The sequence below is a fragment of the Rattus rattus genome, chromosome 5 (genome assembly GCF_011064425.1).
Source record: "Rattus rattus isolate New Zealand chromosome 5, Rrattus_CSIRO_v1, whole genome shotgun sequence".
Taxonomy (NCBI): Eukaryota; Metazoa; Chordata; class Mammalia; order Rodentia; family Muridae; genus Rattus; species Rattus rattus.
The window spans coordinates 66035290-66055857 of NC_046158.1; the positions used below are offsets into that span (position 1 = coordinate 66035290).

A 20568-nucleotide genomic window follows, 5' to 3' on the forward strand; every position below is an offset into this window, starting at 1 on the left:
TGTCACAAAAGCTAGCAATAAGGAAGGAACTTTTTAGTTGTGGCATGGAAAGCTGGGTAAGCACATACACTGCAAGGTAATTTAAGGTCTTCCAGAGCATGTGCACGCTTTTACCCAGAGATTCTACTCTAAGGAAATAACCCACTTCTAAAGAAATAATCAGAAAGCTACAAAGATTATACAAAGATATTTGCACTGTGTTATCCTGTATCACACAGGAAAACATCAAATTGTTACTTCAAGGGATTTTTTTTTAAGGAGTAGCTTAAATAAATGACTGTACAGTGGTGTCATAAACTACAAGTAGCTTTAACACTGCTCTTATGAAAGATGATTTAATAACAGAAGGGATTTATAATGCCTAGGTGGAAAAATATATCAGAGCAGTGCTTAGAGTGTGCTAGCAGCCTTGTAAAGTTATGGGAACCGTAGTTATTATTCAGTAGTGCTGTGTGCACCACACTGCACTCAGTAAGTGTGTGCCTTCTCTCACTGCACACTGCCACCTTAGAAGATCACCTGAGCAGAGTCAGACTATGAAAGCTGGAGAAAAGGAGAAAGGACTGCATGGAAGTTGTTCCATGGAACAGCAAGAGATCTGAGAAATGTGACTGTCTTCTGTTGTCCCTCAGGTCCCAATGCCATTTCTGTAAGCCTGTCCCCAATGGGCCGATACGTTATGGTGGGCTTGGCCTCACGAAGGATCCTGCTGCACCCCTCTACAGAGCACATGGTAGCCCAGGTCTTCAGGCTGCAGCAGGCCCATGGTGGTGAGACTTCCATGAGGGTGAGTGTCATTGTTTACATCCTCCTGGACGTGGCAGGATAGTGAGGGACTATGATGTGCTCCTCCAGTCAGGCCAACACCCTAGTCGAGGTGACCCATGACCAGTATCCTTCACTTTTACAAGATCAGAGCTGTTGAAAGTCAGGACCTTTCGGCTGCACCTGTTGGTATTGTTCCATAATCTTAACTACTCGGGAGGCTGAGGCAAGAAGATTTTTCCCTTGAAATTAAAATATAGACAATGGGAAGTAGTATCTTGGCGGCATACTTGCCTAGAGTATGAGTAAGGATCATAGCACCAAAAAACACTTCAGGAACTTTCTCAAACCAAAGATTATGAAGCCAAAGGCTTTAATACTTCCTAACCTCAATGTGAACCTGTAATGCAGTGATATGTGAAGGGCCCAGTAAAAATTGTATGTGTCTTTAAATAAAGTTCTTGTTCTGGCTTGGTATTGAGGAAACAAGCTAAAAAAAAAAGTTGTATACCATGATTACACCATGTCCTAGAGGAACAAGAGGACTTTGGGCAGCTTTTTTGCCCTGAATTATCAAACCGATTTTCCCAATGTTATTTAGGACCTTACATGGCCATGAACTCTTTTTGGGTATAGTATGGCTAATTGTCTTCTGGACTCACCCAGACTAGTGTGGCTAAGTTTCCCTCATCCTCTAAGGTTTTGTCAGAGAGAATCAAGCATTTGAACAGTTCTAGTTTGATAGTATTTAAAGCTCAGTTCCAATCTAAGAACTGGTGGATTAATTTCTCAGTTTCATGTGGTTTGTGCTGTTTATAGTTTGGTGCACTTGGTGGAGTTGTTTTATTTTGTGTTTTGGCTGGTTTTTGTTTGTTCATTCCCTTTAGCTGTGTGCATTGTATGGTTAATCTAATCCAACTGGGTTCAGCATAAGTTCCTTAAGAACATAGTCCCTGGGCCCTTCATCTAGGGCTGTGCTTTTAGAGACTTGTTGCATGCTTAGACTAGGAAGCATTTGCTGTCAAGAGACAAAGTAGATATGCTAAGTGTGCCTGTGGTCTTTCCTTTGTGGCCTCTTCTTCCTCTGGTTTCTTAATTATAGTATCTTCTGGCTGACTGTACTGAACTGCTTTTCAATCTCCCTGAACCTGATACTGATAAGGCTCTTGTTTGCCAGGACACTTTAAAACTTAGGGTGTTTTCCTCTTCCACATCTTCAGTTGCCCTCAAGTCTGTCGTCACCTTTGGCAGCTTCCTTTATGGAACTGGCTACTCCCACTATTCTACTGAGGACACACCATTATGCTAATACTTGTTTCACCAACCTGCAGCTGTTTCTGTATTCTGGACTTGAGCTCCTTCGGAGAGCAGAGAGGTTGATTTTCTCTCTATGAAATCCAAAGACCTAGTAAGAGAACCTGATACACAGTAGAAAGTAAGTGAATTAAAGGGAATCTCAGAAAAGCACCTTTGCCCCTTGTCATTTTCAAGTGGTAACTATCAGAACCAGTGGCATCCTTGCAAAGCTCTGAATGGGGCAGCAACAAGGCACTCTGCTTCTGATAACATGAGAGTAGTGTTCTGATACTTGAGTTCTGTATGGGTGAGAATGAGAAAACCATGGTAGTTCACCAAGCTCATTTTCTTAACTAGATATCTGAAGGTGGAGGTAGAGTTTTAGTGTAGTGTTGTTCTTGCGCTAATCTTAAGCAGACTGTAAAAGCACCTAGTGTCTGCCTCCCACCACCTATATCCTGGTCCCAACAGCTCTTCTAACTAGTTGTAAAAAATAAAAATTTTTATGTATCTTATTGCAGTAATGCTGATACACATCTCCAGCTATTTTTCAAAAGTCAGACCTCTTACCCAGTTCCTAGGCAAAACTTATCAGCTATCCATCTTCCTCATAATCAGTCAGAAATACCTGGCTAAAATCAAATACCTACAAGCAAAAGCTAAGATGTCTTTTGTCATTTGAGGCCAGAGCTGAGGGAGTTTGGTTGGAGGATTCTACTGGGAAGATATAATCCAGTTGACCCACTGCAGTCTTGCTGAGGCATTCATGGCAGCTAGCCAGATGTGTGCCTTCTGCATGCAGATATTTCTGAGCATGCCCCTCCATCTCCAGTGAGGCTGTTTGATTCTCAGTAAGTACCATCTGTCATTGGGGAGAAAACGGAAGTGACTGGAAAATACCTCATTTGGGAAGCATTCCTCTCACCAAGAGGATCAAGGTATCTCAACAAAGATTTTGCTCAATCAGACATTCACTGACTTTTCTGGGTTTTGAGGTTTTGCTTGTTCCTATAGTCAAAGAACCAAAGCATTCAGCAAATGTCCCCGAACTCAATCTTCAGTGGAAGGGAAGTCACACATGCTGTATGAATGCACGCATGTGTGTTGCTAGGCATTAGACTCCTTCACACATGCTAGGTAGCCTGGCATTCCCTCTTTTAGTTGGGCTATGCCATCCTTAGGCACACTGTGATGTGCCATCCAGTAGATCCAAAAGTTCTGGGGAGTTTTGTCAATTGGGACTGAAGGATCTCTCTGCCTCTGTGTGTCTCTATCTCTCTGTCTTTTCTCTGTGTGTGTGTGTGTGTGTCTGTGTCTGTGTGTGTGTCTGTCTGTGCATAGATTAGCATTATCAGTTCTCTATCTGCAAAGTTAGCATTGCCCTTGAAACATGTTTGGGTAGAGGGAAAGCCTAGAGTTTCTCTACTGTGTATCCCCCCACACACACACACCATGGAATAACTTCTTGGATTCAATATAATCAGAGATGAACTTGTTGTACCAACAGACATTCCCAGGGGAAAATCCTCTGGGGTATTGTTTTATTTTAATTCCCACTAAGTGATGTCCCTCTCAGGAGATGATCTCTTACAGGTTCCCATATGAAATCTCTTCTGTAAATGAATTGCTAATTGCTGTTAGCCTTGGTGTGCTTATTCGAAGGGCTCAACAGTTTTCCGTGGGCATTGGAGCTATAGGTCTTGTGCAACAGGGGCTCTCTGTTAGACCTACAGTCACAAGAGTGGGTTCTGGTGATCCAGCTGCTTAGAGGCTGAATCAGGATTGTAAGGTTGAGGCCAGCCTGTTCTATTATGAGGCCTTGTCTCCAGATAAAAAGTATTTACAAGGTATAACAATGGTACAGTGTCTGTATCTTAAAACAAGCCTCCCATGCTGGGGTGGTGGCTCAGTGGAGAAGACCACTTACTGCTTTTGCAGAGGACCAGGTTTGGTTCCCAAACACCTACCTGGAGGCTCAAAATCATCAATACCTCCAGTTCCAAGGAATCCGATGCTTTCTTCCAGCCTCTAAGAAGGGTAACTGGCATGCATGTAGGTGGTGCCTGTACATAAATGTAGGCAAATCACTCATGTATGAAAAAGGATTTTAGAATTTAAAACAAGCCCCTCCCTCCCAATGGTTCTGTTTTACCCGTGAGCTTGTGAACTGCTGGTCTTAACGTCTACCACTTCGATCACTTTGACTAAGGTGTTCCCTTTAGTATTTCAGCAAGCAGAGATTGAACCTCAGATTTTCTTACACTATCATGATTCTGAGGTATGTCCTCCTTTGATCCTTTGCTAATTTTATTGCTGTTTGTGTTCTGTTTCCACCAAGTTCAGCCTCCCTAGGGTCTCACTGTACAGACCAAGCTGATCTTGAATTTACAGAGATCTGTCTGCCTTTTCCTCCCAAGCTCAGGGATTAAAGTCTCCCTCCCGTTTTACTTCCGATTTTAGAAGACAATGCTTTTATTTCTATTATATCTTCAGCTATTTATATACACTTCCAGTTTAGCTTGGTAGGGTAGAGCTGGTAAAGACTGGAACTGTTCGTAACCGCATCAGCCCCTAGCTTGGTCATGGAGCTGCCTTAGGTCCATTGTGGTAGGAGATAGAGCAGAGCAGTTCCATCACGGCCACACTGAGTCTCTTGAGTGCCTGTGCTTCACCTCCCATCTTCTCAGTTGTTGCAGTTCTCCAGGTCTTTCTTTTAACTGTCTGTACCTCTTCAAGGCTTTGATTCCTCAGGTTGAGTCATTTTCAGTTCTGTCCTATTTCTAGGAGGGAAGATCCTTTTAGAATTTCCTCTCTCTGCTTTCTGAGGCTCCTTCTAATTCTAAGAATTGGCAGAGCAGGAAGAGTGGGCCCAGGCTCCTGTTTTCTATCCCCCTTTCTCTGTCCACTAGAGAAAGCCCTAGGCTAAAGTTGTGGCTCTGCATGACTCAGTCGCCTTTGCTGATTCCCTTTCACTAGAGCAAGTAAGGGCTTTTTGTTAATTTCTGTTTTGTTTTAAGTTAGGCTTTTAGAGATTGCCGAGCTGAAGTTTTGCTGAATTCCCAAAACACTAAACTGCCTGTGTTCCTGCTCAGCTTTCATTTTCTAATTGGAACGAGGCACAATATTGTAACAGAAAACTGCAATTAATTTTCTAAAATAGTGGCAACTTGCACATTATAATAACTTTGGTTGTAACCAAGTGAAAGCACAATAACAAAATTACTAATGAAGCCAGAAATAGTCATATACCAAATCGTTCCTTCAGTTTGTGTCATATAAGCCGTGTTAACTCAGGGAAAGAATAAAAAGTCAGGGCTGGGGTATGGAGCTCGAGGACAAGGGATTTGCTAGACATTCTCAATTAGAAAGTGAGAAGAAGAAAATAAGGATTAGTATCTTCCAAATGGGAGTTAACATATCATGCTCCTTCCCCAAGGCACGGACTGTCCTTCCCCAACAGATGCAAATTATAGGCAGAAAAATGGTTTAGAGCTGGAGCGAAGTAGTTTTCTAGCCTGTACAAGACCAGATTCGGTCCCCAGCACCACAAGGAGAAAGGACTGGAAACAATTCTCAGTACATTAGGAGGCTCTGGGGACTTGAAGCTCAGTGCTGCTGACCCACATACCACCCTACTTTCTCTCTTTCTGTAGAAGCGATGGACAAGAACACCGTCATTTGACTTGGTTGGGGGAATATCAGCCTATTTATTGAAAATGGTTTCTTTATGCAGTACAGCTGTGTTGCCTAGTTAGCCATATGGAAGATGTATTAGGATGTCTGTTTGGTTTTCTTGTGTTAATGATGCTAGAGATGAGACCCAGAGCTCAGAGCCTGCACATACAAAGTCAGCAGTCTGCCTCTGAGCTACACCCACAGCTTTCTTCCCTTCTTGGTTTTATGAGTTGCTGTTCAGTGATGAGCTCTCATCTGCTTTACTTCTATGGTCCCTCCTATTAACCATCTTTCAGATATTTCCAAGTCACTGAGAAATCCATATCCTAAGCTTTCTGGGTCATGCTAACCATCATTCTGGTGTTGGTGTCCTGGAAAACTTAAGGGCTAAAACCGATCCAGGAACGATGCATACCTGAGGGTAGCACTTGAGAACTGGAGGCAGGGTTCAAGGTTGGGCTGTGAGATAGCTCAAAACAGGTAAAGACACCTGCCTGCCACTAAACCTGACCTGAATTCAATCCCTTAAACCCACATAGTGAAAGGAGAAAACTAACTCCCAAAAGGTGCCCTCCACACGCATATTATGTCACACCACACATACACACACACACACACACACACACACAAATGTAAAAACATTTCCAAGTGAGTTTAAGACAAGTCTGGGTGGGACTGAGGAGATGGCTCAGTGGTTGGGAACACTTGCTGCTGCTCTTACAGAGAGCCCAGGTTCAGTTCCCAGCACCCACACGACGACTCATAACTGTCTGTAGCTCTAGTTTCATTAAATAATGAAAATAAATAAATCTTAAAAGGAAAAGAAGAAAAGCCTAGACTATAGAAACTCTGACTCAAAAAAAAAAAAAAAAAAAACCAAACCACCACAATATCCACAAAAGAAGATTAATTGAAAAGACGAGACATGTAGAGTGCTCGTCTTTCTGTGATTTCCATCCTGTAGCTCAGATCCTGGGCCTGAGTGTTGCCTGAGGCCATTAGCCCTGGCCAGCATTTATATGACTTCTAATACATGGGCTCTTCTGAACCACCTACTCTTATTTTAATGTGTCTAATCTTCACCAGTATCCTCCCCTAGGATAATCCTACACATCTCTGTAAATATGCACTTTAAAGCTTTAATTTTCAAAGGTAATCCAAAACTCTGGCTTGGTGAAGAACACTCAGAAGGCCCAAAGGTCTGAACTATTTTTTAATCATGGGGAAACAGATTCAGCTTTGAGTGGGGAGTAAATACTAAAATTACAGACACTTTATTTTTATATATTGGAAGGGTACCATTTCTTCAAGGGAAGATTGGCACTGAAGTGAGACAGCTTTGTTGTCAAAAATGATTTACTCCTTCCCAAGATTCTGCCCTCATTAATTTCCTTAAAGCTGCCTGTCAGCTGATTAAAAGCCACTTCCGCTGCAATTATCTTAACGTTGGCTTCTGCTATATAGTGCAAGGCTTCTGTCCTCAAAACATTCCTCTCTTCAGAACATTGCAAAAAAGTAGGAGGGGCAAGTTAAAAGTCAGAGGTGTCTCTGATGTGCTTTGTCAGAGGAGGGGAGAATAAGATACAAAATTAAAAATGTCATTAGAACTGCCATCAGAGCCATTAGTTCAGGAGAACTTTTCCATAACAGTAGCACAGTCTGATGATCCCCTCACACATACACACACCCCCAGTGTCTCTCTTAGGAGAATGGATTCTGTACTACATTCATGTCCTCTCAAAAGAAAATCATGCTGTGTGCCTCCTGTAGGTTTTAAACTAAAACTCTTGGGACCCAAGACTCTTGGGACTGAATTAAGAGTTTATTGGACTGGACATGTAGTTCAACAACAGAGTACTTGCTTAGCATGTGAGCAGCCCTAGTGAATCACAAGTAGTGGATGGGGAAATATGGTATGTTTCCTCTACCACCTACAGTGAGGCTAGATAGCAATTCGAAAAATATTCCTAAAACCAAGATCTAAGAGTATTTTTGTAACAAAAAATAAGGGAAAGAAAATGTAAGTTCACTTTGGACCTGCACTGATAAATATGAGGAGCAGATTATTCTGTGAGGCTGGAGAATAGCTGTTGCATCTGGATGGGAAAGATCAGTAGCTAGGGATGTTAGTGTGGTATTGAATGTGATGAGAACAGAGTCAAGGTTTCAGTATGAATTCAGGAGTGTGAGAGAGGCCCCTTCATTATGTCTCATCACTTCCCTCCTCCACCCTCCACTCTTTGAATTAAATTCAGGACATCTCAGAATTTTGCTTCTGTCAAGGTCCAGGTACTAGGCTGGGTCTAGGAATATAGCAGTGACCAGAGACCTCTTGTGCATCTCAGTTTAATAATTTGCTGGTTTGGTTTGGTTTGGTTTGGTTTGGTTTGGTTTGGTTTGGTTTGGTTTGGTTTGGTTTGGTGTTGGAGTCTCTGGTTGAAACCATCTTGCTCTGTAGCCTAGGCTGGCCTTGAACTCACGATTCTGTTTTAGCTTCCTAAGTTCTGGGATCACAAATGTGCCCCAGCATCTCAGGCCAACTTTTGCTTTTGGATTGGTCTTATCACTTCCACCTCAAAATCTTTATTGTGTATGACATCCAGAAGGCATGAGTTGTTAGTTTCATGAATGTGAGTTACATTGAGTTCTGTATGTTATGTGCTTACCAGTCCCTACATGCACAGAATCTGTTTACTGCCCTCAATGTACACAGTAAACCATAATTGAGCAAAGGCACTAATGAGGAGTGTCACTTTGAAAACAGAGTTCCCTTTTCACTTTTATGATTCTGCTATTCTTGTGTTGACCAAATAAAAAGAGGAAAATTAAGTAACTTGGTATTCTGATCATTGTTTTTAAACACTTTATTAGTCTTTCTCTTTTCTTGAGAAAGTCCCTGTAGCTCAATAGATAATGCTTAAGTTTCCCTAGTTATTTGAATGAAAGGGTGTTGTTGTCGTACCCCAACCCCCATTTCCTTGCCATTTGCAGTACTCAGCATGTACTTAGGGTTTTGTTGTGCTAGGCAAGTTCTACTATTGAACACATTGTATCTCACTTTTTTTTTCTTTTTGTCACATAACCCAGACTAGTTTTTCATTTTCTGTACTGAAAGATGGTTGGCCATCCTATCTCTGCCTTCTGAGTGCTGGGTTTTCAGTTGTGTATCACCAGGCCAAGTTTATGTGGCGCTGGAGATCAAACTCAGGGCTTCGTGTGTGCTTAGGCAAGCACTCTACTAATTGGACTGTATCCTCAGCCTTGAATGTGGGAGACTTTTAGGCTGAGATCAAGACAAGTTGTTATATAGTCACATCAGGGTTCAAAGTAAGGTCCAGGTAAATGTTCCTGTCTTTTCATTTCTCTCCTCTCTGCCTCAGTCTCTGACCAAATGTTCTTTTGAGATGATTCTCAGGTCAATGTCAGAGACCTTGTATCTGGATATCCCTTCAGCCCAAACTCTACCTGCAGCCAGGTCACCCTCAGGACAGAGTAGCTTGGGAAGATAGCAGAAGTCACCGAAAGGGAAAGTTCTGCCTTTGAAGGAGGTCTATCTAATGGTGGTTTATATAAGCCAGAAGGCACTCACAAGTAGAAGACTCCCCTCTGCTCTGCTCCCCACATCTGAATACACCTTTTGGGTTTCCTTAACAATAGCAGTTTAACAGTGCTTTTAATTAGATGAATTAAGAATGTTCTCTGATGTTGTCACCCCCTCCCGCCCCCCTATCACCTCCAATTCCCTATTACAGTGAGAGATCTGGGTTTCCATAGTAACAATACTACCAACCCAGGTTGCCTTTCAGTGGTTATGCTGGTCAGAGGAAAGTTATGGCCAGTCCTTTCCAGTGTGGTGGGCTGTCAGTGAGGTCTTTCTTAAAGTCCTGATGTCAGAGGGATGAGGTGAGGAGTGCTAAGAGGCTAAGGATGTTAAGTGTGCTCCTAACAGAGACCTTGCTTTCTGGAAAGTGAAAGGGTTCCCACGCCTCCTTCCCCAGGGTCTCAAATATGAGTTGAAAGTCAACCCATTCCAAACTAAAGTTTCCCCTCTCTCTGGGGTTAATTGATCTTCCTTGCATTTTATTGTTTTTGATAACAAGTTGTTTCTCCTCCTCTTCTTTTCTGTCTCCATCCAGAGAGTTTTCAACGTCCTTTACCCCATGCCTGCTGACCAGCGGAGACATGTCAGCATCAACTCTGCCCGCTGGCTACCTGAGCCAGGGCTTGGTTTGGCCTATGGCACCAACAAAGGAGACCTGGTGATCTGCCGACCAGAGTGAGTTACTCGGGTGGGGGGGGGGGGGGGTATGGACTCTATCTGAACAGAGGCCTAAACAAAATAGTACTTACTTGTAGGCCTGGCCAGATAGGTAGGTCCTTTTATGCAGATAATCCAAAACCTGCTAGAGAGGTATTAGAGGGTTACATGAAAAAGATGAGCAGAAGGATAAAGTTCAAAACAAGCCTGGATTGCATAACAAGACCCTATCTCACAAAAGGGAGGGGATTAAAAAGAAAAGGTTCTCTGATTTTTGTTGGTCCCTGCACCACACCTTCCCAGGCTGCTTAAAGGCCCTTCTTCTCTCAAGATGAAGTAAGTTCTTCATTTCCAAACGGAAAAAAAAAAAAAAAAAAAAACTGTTTGAGTAGCTGGGACCCATGTGATTCCCAACTGCTTTAGAGGATGAAGACGAGGATCATGAGTTAAGGCCAGCTTGGGCTATATATAAGCTCCAATTTCAAAGTGCAGAGAGCTGAGAGTGTGGGTCAGTGATGGAGTCTAGGATATATGTAAGTTCTTAGGTTCAATCTCTGGCGCGTCAAAACAGATCAAACCCAGATACTTCAGTGGTTGCTTTCTTGAATCTAGACAGTGTTTCATTTTCCTTTGTCTCTTATCTGTTTTCCTAGTGATAGCAAATTCCCCTCAGGCGAAAGACTGGATATCAAAGGTTCTTCTAAAAGCCTTTTCTAGAAAAATTCAACAAGTGGTCTCATGTTTATATAAATGCAACAGACAATAACTTCAGAAATAAAATTGAAGCTAGCCTGGTGTCGCACACCTTTATCCCTGCACTCAGGAAGAAGAGGCATCGGATCTCAGTGAGTTCAAGGCCAACCTGGCCTAACCCTGACTTACAGGACAGCCAGGACTGAGAAACAGAGAAACCCTCTTGTCTTAAAGAACCTAAATAAATAAACAAATAATAAATAAAATTGGGAGGTCTTTGAAGAGATGGTTCAGTAGGTGAGAGCATTGTTTTTCTTGTAAGAGACCCGGGTTAGGTTCTCAATACTCATGTGATGGTTCACAACCATTTGTAACTCTAGTTCCAGGGGAACTCCCTCTTCTGATGTCCATGTTTACCAGGATACACATGCATATACATACATGCAGACAAACATAGACATAAAATAGCATTTATCTTTATTATCATGAAATTGTAGTTATTACAAAATTATAAAATGTAATGATATTTTGTTTTATAATATATAATTATATTATATAATAAAATACACTTTTAAAAGATGCACATAAGATAAATAAATAAGACTAATTGGTCAGGCTACCGATCTCCAACAGACTGTCTCTGTGCCCTGCTCCTTTTGTACTAGAAGCTGTATCTCATAATGGTGGAAGCTGACTGAAAAGCTCAATGTGAAGTCACAATGATTGTTATCACGCTTTGAGTAAGGAAGAAACGGGGAATAAGATCACATCTGACCTAATGGCACCTTTTCCCCTTCCTCTGGCTTTTTGAAGGATAGAGGTCTCTTCAGCCACGTACTCAAGGTCCTGGAATGAGCCTGATTATCAGTTTCTAGACCCAGCCAGGTGGAGTGTGTGAAGCTCTGCTTCACTGCAGAGCAGGCTGATTGCTGTGTGGGGCACTGCAGGGTTCCAGCTGACTAAATGCCACTTCTGTCTCCAGGCTGCCCTGATGCTGCTCTTCACTCGGTTGCAGTCTTCTGAATGTTGTACAGACCGGAATGCTTGTTGTGACTGGTCATGCAAAGCCTTGGGCCTTTGGGAGTGCCCACATTGTCTTTATTTCTATTTATTTTATTTTTTCCAGACAAGATCTTGTGTTCCAGTCTAGCCTCAGAATTTATATCACCAGGGAGGATCATGAACTTCTGATCCTCTTCACCTCCACCTTCCAGGTTTAAGTCTGACCCATTGACATTGCTCTTACAGAAGAGAGGGAGAGCCTTGTTCTGGCTGCTACTTGCGTCTATGTTTCTGTGTCCAGGAAGGCTCTCTTACTACTTCCTTGTGTCTTTCTATAACAAAGGCTACATCTCTGAGCTACTTTTAGCACAGATGCTGGATCTGTCACTTTTTGCCCTTTCTCTGTACTGTCTCTGGTCTAGGATCTGTGTGGGCTCTCAAATATCTCCTTTTCCCCAAACCACATGAAGCTGGCTATCTTATTTCTTCTCCTTAGGAATTCCTAAGATAAATCTAGTTGATATCCTCTCCAAAATTGGTATAGAATTCTGGACTATAATTTTATTCATACCAACATAATAGTTGTAGGCATTTCCTTTCCTGTCTCAGAGACCTGTTTTTTCCAGTCTGGTTTTATCTTTGGCTCACACCATTCACCTTTGTCCCTAGCAAAGTACTCTAGCCTCTCCCTTTTAAAGAGATTTCCCCTCCAGAGGCACTCTCTAACCCAGTTTGTCGTCACCCCTCCTCCTAGATGTCATGCCTCAAACCCTAGCCCACGTATTTGGTGTGAGTCACAGACTCCTCAGCCAAACATGAAGGTGGCTTTGGCCTCTATTTTCTCTCTTCTCCCATATGTTGTCTTCAGCATCCCAGAGTCTCAGGGAGCCTAAACCATCTTGAGCCTCTTCCTAAGGAAAATGGGCACTAGACCATGAGACAGTCCTCACCCGGGCCAAGTGGGGTTAACTCACCCACCAGTTATGGTTCTGCTATTTATTCTGATTGCTTGGGATCCTGTAGCCTTAAGATAGGAAATTTAGGGTCTCATAAACATTTAGCATAAATGAGACTTTGTCTTAAGTTCTGCCAAGTTACCCCAAGATCTCAGTATGTAACCAAGGCTGACTGACCTTGACACACATTGTAGATTCCCTCAAACTCCCCATCACAGACTCTTTCTACCATGCTGGACTTAAAGTTTGGCCACCTTTATCTCTTTTATTTTTACTTCAGGCAAACTAATAAGGTTATGTTAGGCCTCCCCACAAATCACTGTTAGAATTGGGCCTCGGAATTTTCCAATTCAGATCTCTTTCCTACAACTGATTTAAGCCTTTTCTCATCCAAAAACCCTCTACAACTATATATGGTGGTGCCAGCACCCAAGTGGCTGAGGTAAGAGGATTGTCTTGAGTTTGAAGCTACCATGGGTTGGATAGCAAGACTCTCTCTCAAAAAATGAAACATAAAACAAGGCCTTTGCGATGGCTCAAACAGTGAAGAGCCTGTATCTCAAGTCTGGTGACCTGAGTTTAGTCCCCAGGACTCTCATGATAGGAGGGAAGAATCAACTCCCTGAGGTTGTCCTTTTGACTACACATGTACACAAAATAAATGGGTTGGTTTTCTTTTCTTCGTTTTCTTTCTTTTCTTTTTTTTTTTTTTTTTTGTTCTTTTTTTTTCGAGCTGGGGACCGAACCCAGGGCCTTGCGCTTCCTAGGCAAGCGCTCTACCACTGAGCTAAATCCCCAACCCCTTCTTTTTCTTTTTTTAAAGAAAGCAACATATTCTCTCCTGCATAAAAATATACCACAGGAACACACCCATGTTTTTATAATTTCCTAAGATCTCTAGATCCTATTTAGGTGAATCAGGTATCTGGTGCACTGGAAAATAGGATAAGCCAGTATTGACACCTATGATGGATAGGCCTCTTGCCTAAGAACAAATAGAGAAGTAGGAACTCAGAGTGCCAGTCTGTTTCACAGGCAGCTGCTTAAGGCTTGCTGCCTGTCCCTGTGTGATGCAGTTCCCTGGCACACCCATTCCCAAGGGCACAGAATCTAGCCCACCAGCTGGGCCAAGATTGCAGCCCTCCCCCAAGACAGGTGGTTGTCTGCCTTTGTCCAGGCACAGGCAGCTGCCTTGCATTCTGTGCTCTCAATGCTGCTCTTGATTCTTTCCCATTGTCTCAGCCTCAGTCCTCTTGCCAAGCACAGACTGGGAACAAGCTTCTTGGGTTTCTCTTGGTGATTGTGAAGTCCTACTTGCCAGTAGACAAAGGCTTTAAAGCACACCCCATCTCATCCTAGGAAAGGACTCTTAGGACTAGTGAAAAGACTTGTCTGTCCCTCGAGGGCCTGTACCAGGCTGTCACACCATGATGGCAGATAAGCTCAGTAATCCCCTTCCCCTTCCCAGTAATGAGCTCACTACTTCCAACCAGGCTGCTGTGCCTCTGGCTGATGGCCAGCCTAGCTACCACCACTGACCCTCCCTGTGAGTGGGTGTGTAGGACCCCTGGCCGGCTTCATGGATTTCCCTCTAAATGAGGGTGGGGGCGACATTACTAGACCACTGCTTCTAGAACCAGCTCAGAAGGAGGCAGACTAGAGATTGGCAGAAGAGAAGTAACCCGAGTGTGGAGCACCTGAAGCCTTGACCAAGGATGGCACTCCTTACAAAGCCTCAGTTCTTTCAGAGGGAGCGACCAATGCGGATGGTGATTATAATCAAGCATTAGTAACCAAGGAGGGGAGAGGCATATTTTGGAATGAAAAGGGGAGCCAGAACTTCCACAGAGGCTCTCCTTCAGGCTGGCCAGGAGAGCCAGGTGCCAGCTCTCTCCCTCACCAGAGATGGTACAGATAAATACCAGTCTTCCTGGAAGCAGTCTGCAGAGACATCCCTGAGACCGTCAGATGAGTGTTCTTAAGAACCTGGGAAGATCCGAGCCACAGATTGGGCGAACAGAACATTGGGATCTCTGAGAAAGGCTGGCTTTCCCATTTACTCAAGGAGCCCTGTAGGGCCCCAGCAGTGAGACTGACTGAGCCATACCCAGAAGCACAACTTAGAGAGGCTGCTGAAGAGAACCGGGTGCTGTGTAGAAGACCATTTGAAACACTGCCCCTTGTAGACCTTCCCAGTCTTTATCCCTTTGTATGTTTGTCTAGCTCCCAAGAAGAACCTAGAACAAACAGTGACTCATTCATCCTTACCAAGTCCCAAGAAAGAAAAAGCTGGCTGAAAATCATTCTTTTAACTGAAAGGCAGAATCAGTGAGTGTCACCAGAAAAGGTCTCATCAGCTCTGATCCTTTAGCACAGTACCCAGATAGGAAGTCAAGTCTAAAAGTGCCTTGCCATTGTCAGGCTCACTGGCCACAAAAACAGCGCAGTGAGGCAGGGCTCAAACTCAAGACCCCCCATCCTTACCCTCCCAGACTCTACACACCCACCTGTGCTGTCTTCAGGAAGTAGCCCAGTTCCCAGCTCTTAAGGGGTGGCACATGCAGCCTGAGTGGAGTGTTTTATGGGAATCCTTGGTTTCTCGCGTCATGTTGATGGTCCCAGAACAGCCTGGTTCTTCCAGAGTTTCCTTTCTGAGATAGGAAGAAGGTTCCTGGTCACACAGTACTTGGTTTGCTGTAGGTTTATTGTGAACAGTTTGTTGTTACTAACTAACCCTGAGTAACAGGAATTACAGAGGAGGGATTTGGCGGAGGCCCACATGGTATTGCAACCTGTCAATAAATCTCGACAAGTTTGTACATCAAAGGCTTCTTGGCAGCTGGCTCTACATAGACATAATGCAGCCAGGATTTGCTCACCAAAAAGTGCTATTTTGAAAGGATCTGCAGTTTGCTTCTGGCCATTTGCCTTTTCCTAATGCAAGGCTACCTCTCACCTTTGCTCTCCAGTAGTCTTTAGACCCCACAAAAATAACTCTTTGTAGAAATGAGACTACTCTATAGAGGGGTCTAAATAAAAGTCCAGTGACACGAAGTATACAAGCATGTAAAAAAGCAGAGAAAGAGGAAACTAGCATTATTCCCTCAGGTGAAGCCTCTACCTAGAATGACAGGCTCTGTACAGCTAGATCTGGGGTCTCTCCCCAATTCTGCTGCCTTCTGCACAAGGCAGCCCAACCATCTACTGTAGTCCTCTCTTATCCATGCCTGTGCTGACTCATCAGGATTGAAAAAGAAGCCCCTCATAACTTCTCCCTAAACCCATCTCCTGCTAGCTGACTTCCATCTCTTGTTCCCTGGGGTTGTTCCGTTGTCGAAGGAGAGTGACACTGCCCCCAGGTTGCAAACTGACATACTAGAGAATATCATAATTTATTTAGGCTGCCTTAGCAAAACACATAGACCTGGTGACTTAAATGACAGATACTGATTTTCTTAGAGTTCTTGAGGTTGGAATTCCAACCATCAGAGGTTTCCCGAGAGGGATGACTTCCTTGTTTATAGGTGCCTACGATCTCACCATGCCACTACTATGTCTCTAAGAGAGACTCCTCTCTCCCTCTTCTTGTTAGACCACAGTCTTATCAGGTCAGGGCCCAACCTGATAGCCTCCCTTAACCATGTCTACCCTCTAAACACTGGTGTTGGAGTTTAGAATATGAAGTTGGAAAAACAGTGCTTCAAGAACTTGATTTCCTGACTTGTTTAGGAGAACTGTGAGGTGTTTTAGATATCATTTAGGCTGTCTACACAATCTAATTAATTAGTGAACTTAAAAGCTTGTTTGGTTAGATATATCAGTAGGTGAAGATACAACTCCCACACATTATCCTCAGATCTTCACATGCCTGCCGTACCATGTGACACACACATTACACTAAATAAATATTTAATAATATTTAATAAATACAAAATGCCTATTTTAGGAGGGGTTGGAGAGATGACTCTTATTTTTTTTTAAATTTAGTTTGGTTGGTTGGTTTTTTGAGGCAGTATTGTCCTGGCTGTCCTAGAACTCACTCTATAAACCATGCTAGCCTTCAACTTAGAGATCCACCTTGGCCCTGCCTCCCGAGTGCTGGGATTTGCATGTACCACTACTGCCCGGCTGAAAAAACAATTTTTGTGCAATTTATTTTGATCATGCTTTTCCTCTCCACCAACTCTGCCCAGACCTTCCCCATTTACCCAGCTCCATGCCCTTTGTTTCTCTCTTAAACAAAAAGAAACAGGGGTTGGGATTTAGCTCAGTGGTAGAGCGCTTGCCTAGGAAGCACAAGGCCCTGGGTTCGGGTCCCCTCGAAAAAAAAGAACCAAAAAAAAAAAAAAAAAAAAAAAAAAAAAAAAAAAAAAAAAACAGGAAACACAAACACACATAAACCATATAAATGGAAACTAGAATATACAAGCAAAAGACCAGTGAGACAAACCAATGCTCAAACATAGCACTATGAGAGGAAAGAGAAAGTCTACAAGAAGATCACTGGGCTTGTTTTGTGTTGCCCCCTGCTCCTGGGCATGGGGCCTTACCTGAAGTGTGGTTAATATACCCAGCAAAACTTCATGGGGGAATTAACATTTTCTTTGCAAGCAGAGACCACTGTAAGTACTTCTTGGCTGGAAGTAGTAACTATGTCTACTTAAACCCCTCTTAGCACTGGGACCCCATCTAGCTTAAACCTGTCCAGGGTCCTGTGCATGTTACCACAATCTCTGTGAGTTTGGTTGTGCATTAGTCCAGTTATAGCTGTGGAATAATGTTTCCAAGTCTCTCACTCTCTGCACATCATTCTAGTTTTGAGTTTCGTGCTGATCATCATCCACTGCATCGTCTATAGCTGTTCTGAGGGTGGCAGAGTGAAGCATGGGTCTATGGGTATAGCAGAACATCATTAGGAGTCATTTTAGTCGTGTGTTCCTTTTAACAGACAATAGTGTTGGTTTTCTCCTAGGCCAGGTGACTCTCAGTCTCTCAGGTTCTGGGCCACCTAGCAGTCTCGGGCATGGGTTCTATTTCATGGGGTGGAACTCAAATCCAGTTACTGAGTGGTTGGCCACTTCCGCAACATTTGTGCCGTGATTGCACCAGCATGTCTCTCTGGGTTCACCTGTGCTCTTTCAGAGGGCCCAGGTTCAATTCCTAGCATTCCCCTGGCAGCTGATAACAAGTAACTTCAATTTTAGGGGTGCTGATAATTTTGTTTGGCTTCTGCAGGCCCCAAGCATGCCTGTGGTGCGCATATATACATTGAAGCACACATACATACACATAGAATAAAAAGAAATCTTTAAAAACAAACCCTCTTTCCCACTTCTCCCTACACTTCACAGCTGTCACTAGCATCCTGTTCTCAACCACAGTGTCTGTTACAAGGCAGTACTCCATCAGAGAAGGATCTTTAATTTTCTCTTTATTTATTTTGTGATAGAGTTTCATATAGCCTAGACTAGCCTGGAATTCTCCATCCTTCTACCTTTATCTCCCAAGTTGCTAGCAGTATAGGTATTTACCGTTCTGCCTGGCTAGGGAGAGATCTTCCAAAGCAAGATAGTTGATGACCGTCGTGGACTTTATGCATGTTAAATAGGCACTTTGTTAGTACTGAGTCACTGGGAACAGTTGTGTTTGGGGATCTACACTGTCATCTAGGACTGTAGCTTTTTGTGACAAGTCAGTATAGAGAACCGAGTGAGCACTGCTTCCCTCTGGCATGGGGACGCTGCCTGATAAGAATTGTCAGCTCAGGGAGCATGGCAGGTAGAACACTGCAGACAGTCTACCTGAACTACAGCTTACTCTGCTGACCCTGGCCAAAGACGCTCTCTATCCCAAAGAGAAAGTTGGCACAGCCATTTGTCTCCAGGTAGATAAGATTGTTGAGGTGCCTCCATTCTTCCTCATGGCCCCTTGTCAATAGGAAAGGACTCAGGGGCACAAGTGTCTGCTTCTTGAGGACTGAGTGAGCCCATCTGGCAGCTGTCCATGGCACATGTTTCTCTAGTAAATCCTCCTCTAGCCTCTTGTTCACTGTCGGTACCATTGTGTTTCTAAGGATACTTGGAACCTGCTGCACATCTGATATTGGGGTTTTAGTTGCCTCTTGGCCGCATGGAGAAGCCTACTGAAGGCATTTGGGATATTCAAGATATATGAGATGCCCCAATATTGAGCACCCTATTGAAGGAGCTTTCTGGACCTTCTCTTTTCTGAATGAACCACACCACACACCCAAGCCCAGGACTTGTCAAGAATTCCTAACCACCTTGCTAATACCTTTCACCTTTTATTTCTCTTCTTTCCCAATGGGTCATCAGGGCCTTAAACTCTGGCATTGAGTACTACTGGGACCAGCTAAATGAAACGGTCTTCACTGTCCACTCAAGTAGCAGGAGCAGCGAGCGGCCTGGGTAAGCCAAAGTTGGAAAGTCCTGTATTGGAGTCCTCTGGACCTTTGCTTAACCACAGCTGCCTTTCATTGTTACATGTCTTAAGCTTTTACATATAGTCAAAAGAGGACAGAGGCCAGAGAGAGTGCTTGGTAGTTAGGAGGACGTTCTGCTTTTACAGAGAACCTAAACTTGGTTCCCAGCCCTACATCAGGCAGCTCAGAACCGCCTACAACTCCAGATCCAAGGGGTCCCTGATGCCTCTGTGGGCCCTCATATCTGCATTCACATCCCCATCCCCATACAGACAGATACTGTGTCACGTAATTACAGAAGAGACAAAAGCCTTACTCCTGGAGTCTTACTGGAGAACACATGCCTTCTCTAGTTCTGGCCATGGTATCTGGGCACATTTAGAGTGAAAATAAAGGGCCCTGGAGAAAAATGCTACCCCATGAAATCCGCTCATTTGCCCAAGGATATTGAGGAGTGGGTACTGCTTTCAGATGACTAGAGCTACAAGGACCAAGCAGCTAACGGCTGTAGCCCAGGGGCCACTGAGAATAGAAATCTGACACTAAGCATCTTTTTTTCACTTAAATCCACTAATGAAACTTGGGACATTGTAAAAACAAAACACTGGCTCAGTGGGAGACCTAAGGCAGGTCCTGCTTCCTGCAGAGTATAGCTAGAATAATAATCCCAGAAGAAGCTAAAAGTGAGTCTTCCAAGTCTGGGGCCAGCTGTCCTGCCTGTCCTAGGTTCAGAAGTCTATGTCTGAGAAATAGCCAAGAAAGGTGAGCAAGCTCTAGCCTGGCCCTGGGCTTTGGTTGTGGGCTGTGCTCCCATCCTACAAGGCTTTTTTCATGGCTTCCATGAAGAGACACTTGTAATGTTATGGCTCTCCCTTCCTAGGCTGCTGGCCTGGAATTGGTATGGAATCCAAGACTTCTGTACAGGACCCCACTCCAAGCCCTTTCTGACTTCCATCTGTCTTTTACTTTAGAACCAGCAGAGCCACATGGCGGACAGACAGAGACATGGGCTTGATGAATGCAATTGGGCTGCAACCTCGGAACCCTACCACCTCTGTGACATCTCAGGGCACCCAGACTCTGGCCCTCCAGTTGCAGAATGCTGAAACACAGACTGAGAGAGAGGAAGAGGAACCAGGGACAACATCCTCAGGTCCTGGTGAAGGTAGGAGCTGGGGACATCTGACTGGAAATCATCTGTCCTCTCAGGGAGAATTAGACCTGTGCTCATGAGGACCAAGGCTATTTACCAAGAGTGGAAAGTGAGATTCCATAGTGAGGGCTTCTTCCAGCACCAAGGCAGGGTCCCTAGTTTATCTCCCCTCAACTAGCATGGCATATTGGTCCTACTGCAAGTGAAAATCTTGGTGCTCCTCTGGTAGTAGTTTGACATTGGGCATACAGCTGGGCATACCAGCAGTCCTTCCTCTCACCTACTTCAGGTATGACACTGCCAGCATCAGCCCCGGCTTTCTGCTGGC

General features: G+C 43.9%; 1 protein-coding gene across 8 annotated transcripts in view; it reads left to right on the top strand.

The window, feature by feature from the left end:
* Ambra1 (autophagy and beclin 1 regulator 1) overlaps positions 1 to 20568 on the top strand; it is a 188797-nt gene that overhangs the window by 161297 nt on the left and 6932 nt on the right. For all 8 annotated transcript variants that reach the window (XM_032903707.1, XM_032903706.1, XM_032903710.1 and 5 more), the window contains 4 exons: positions 633 to 787; positions 9873 to 10012; positions 18981 to 19073; positions 20059 to 20252. In XM_032903707.1, the coding sequence (XP_032759598.1) occupies positions 633 to 787; positions 9873 to 10012; positions 18981 to 19073; positions 20059 to 20252 (582 nt within the window). The remainder of the gene's footprint in view (positions 1 to 632; positions 788 to 9872; positions 10013 to 18980; positions 19074 to 20058; positions 20253 to 20568) is intronic.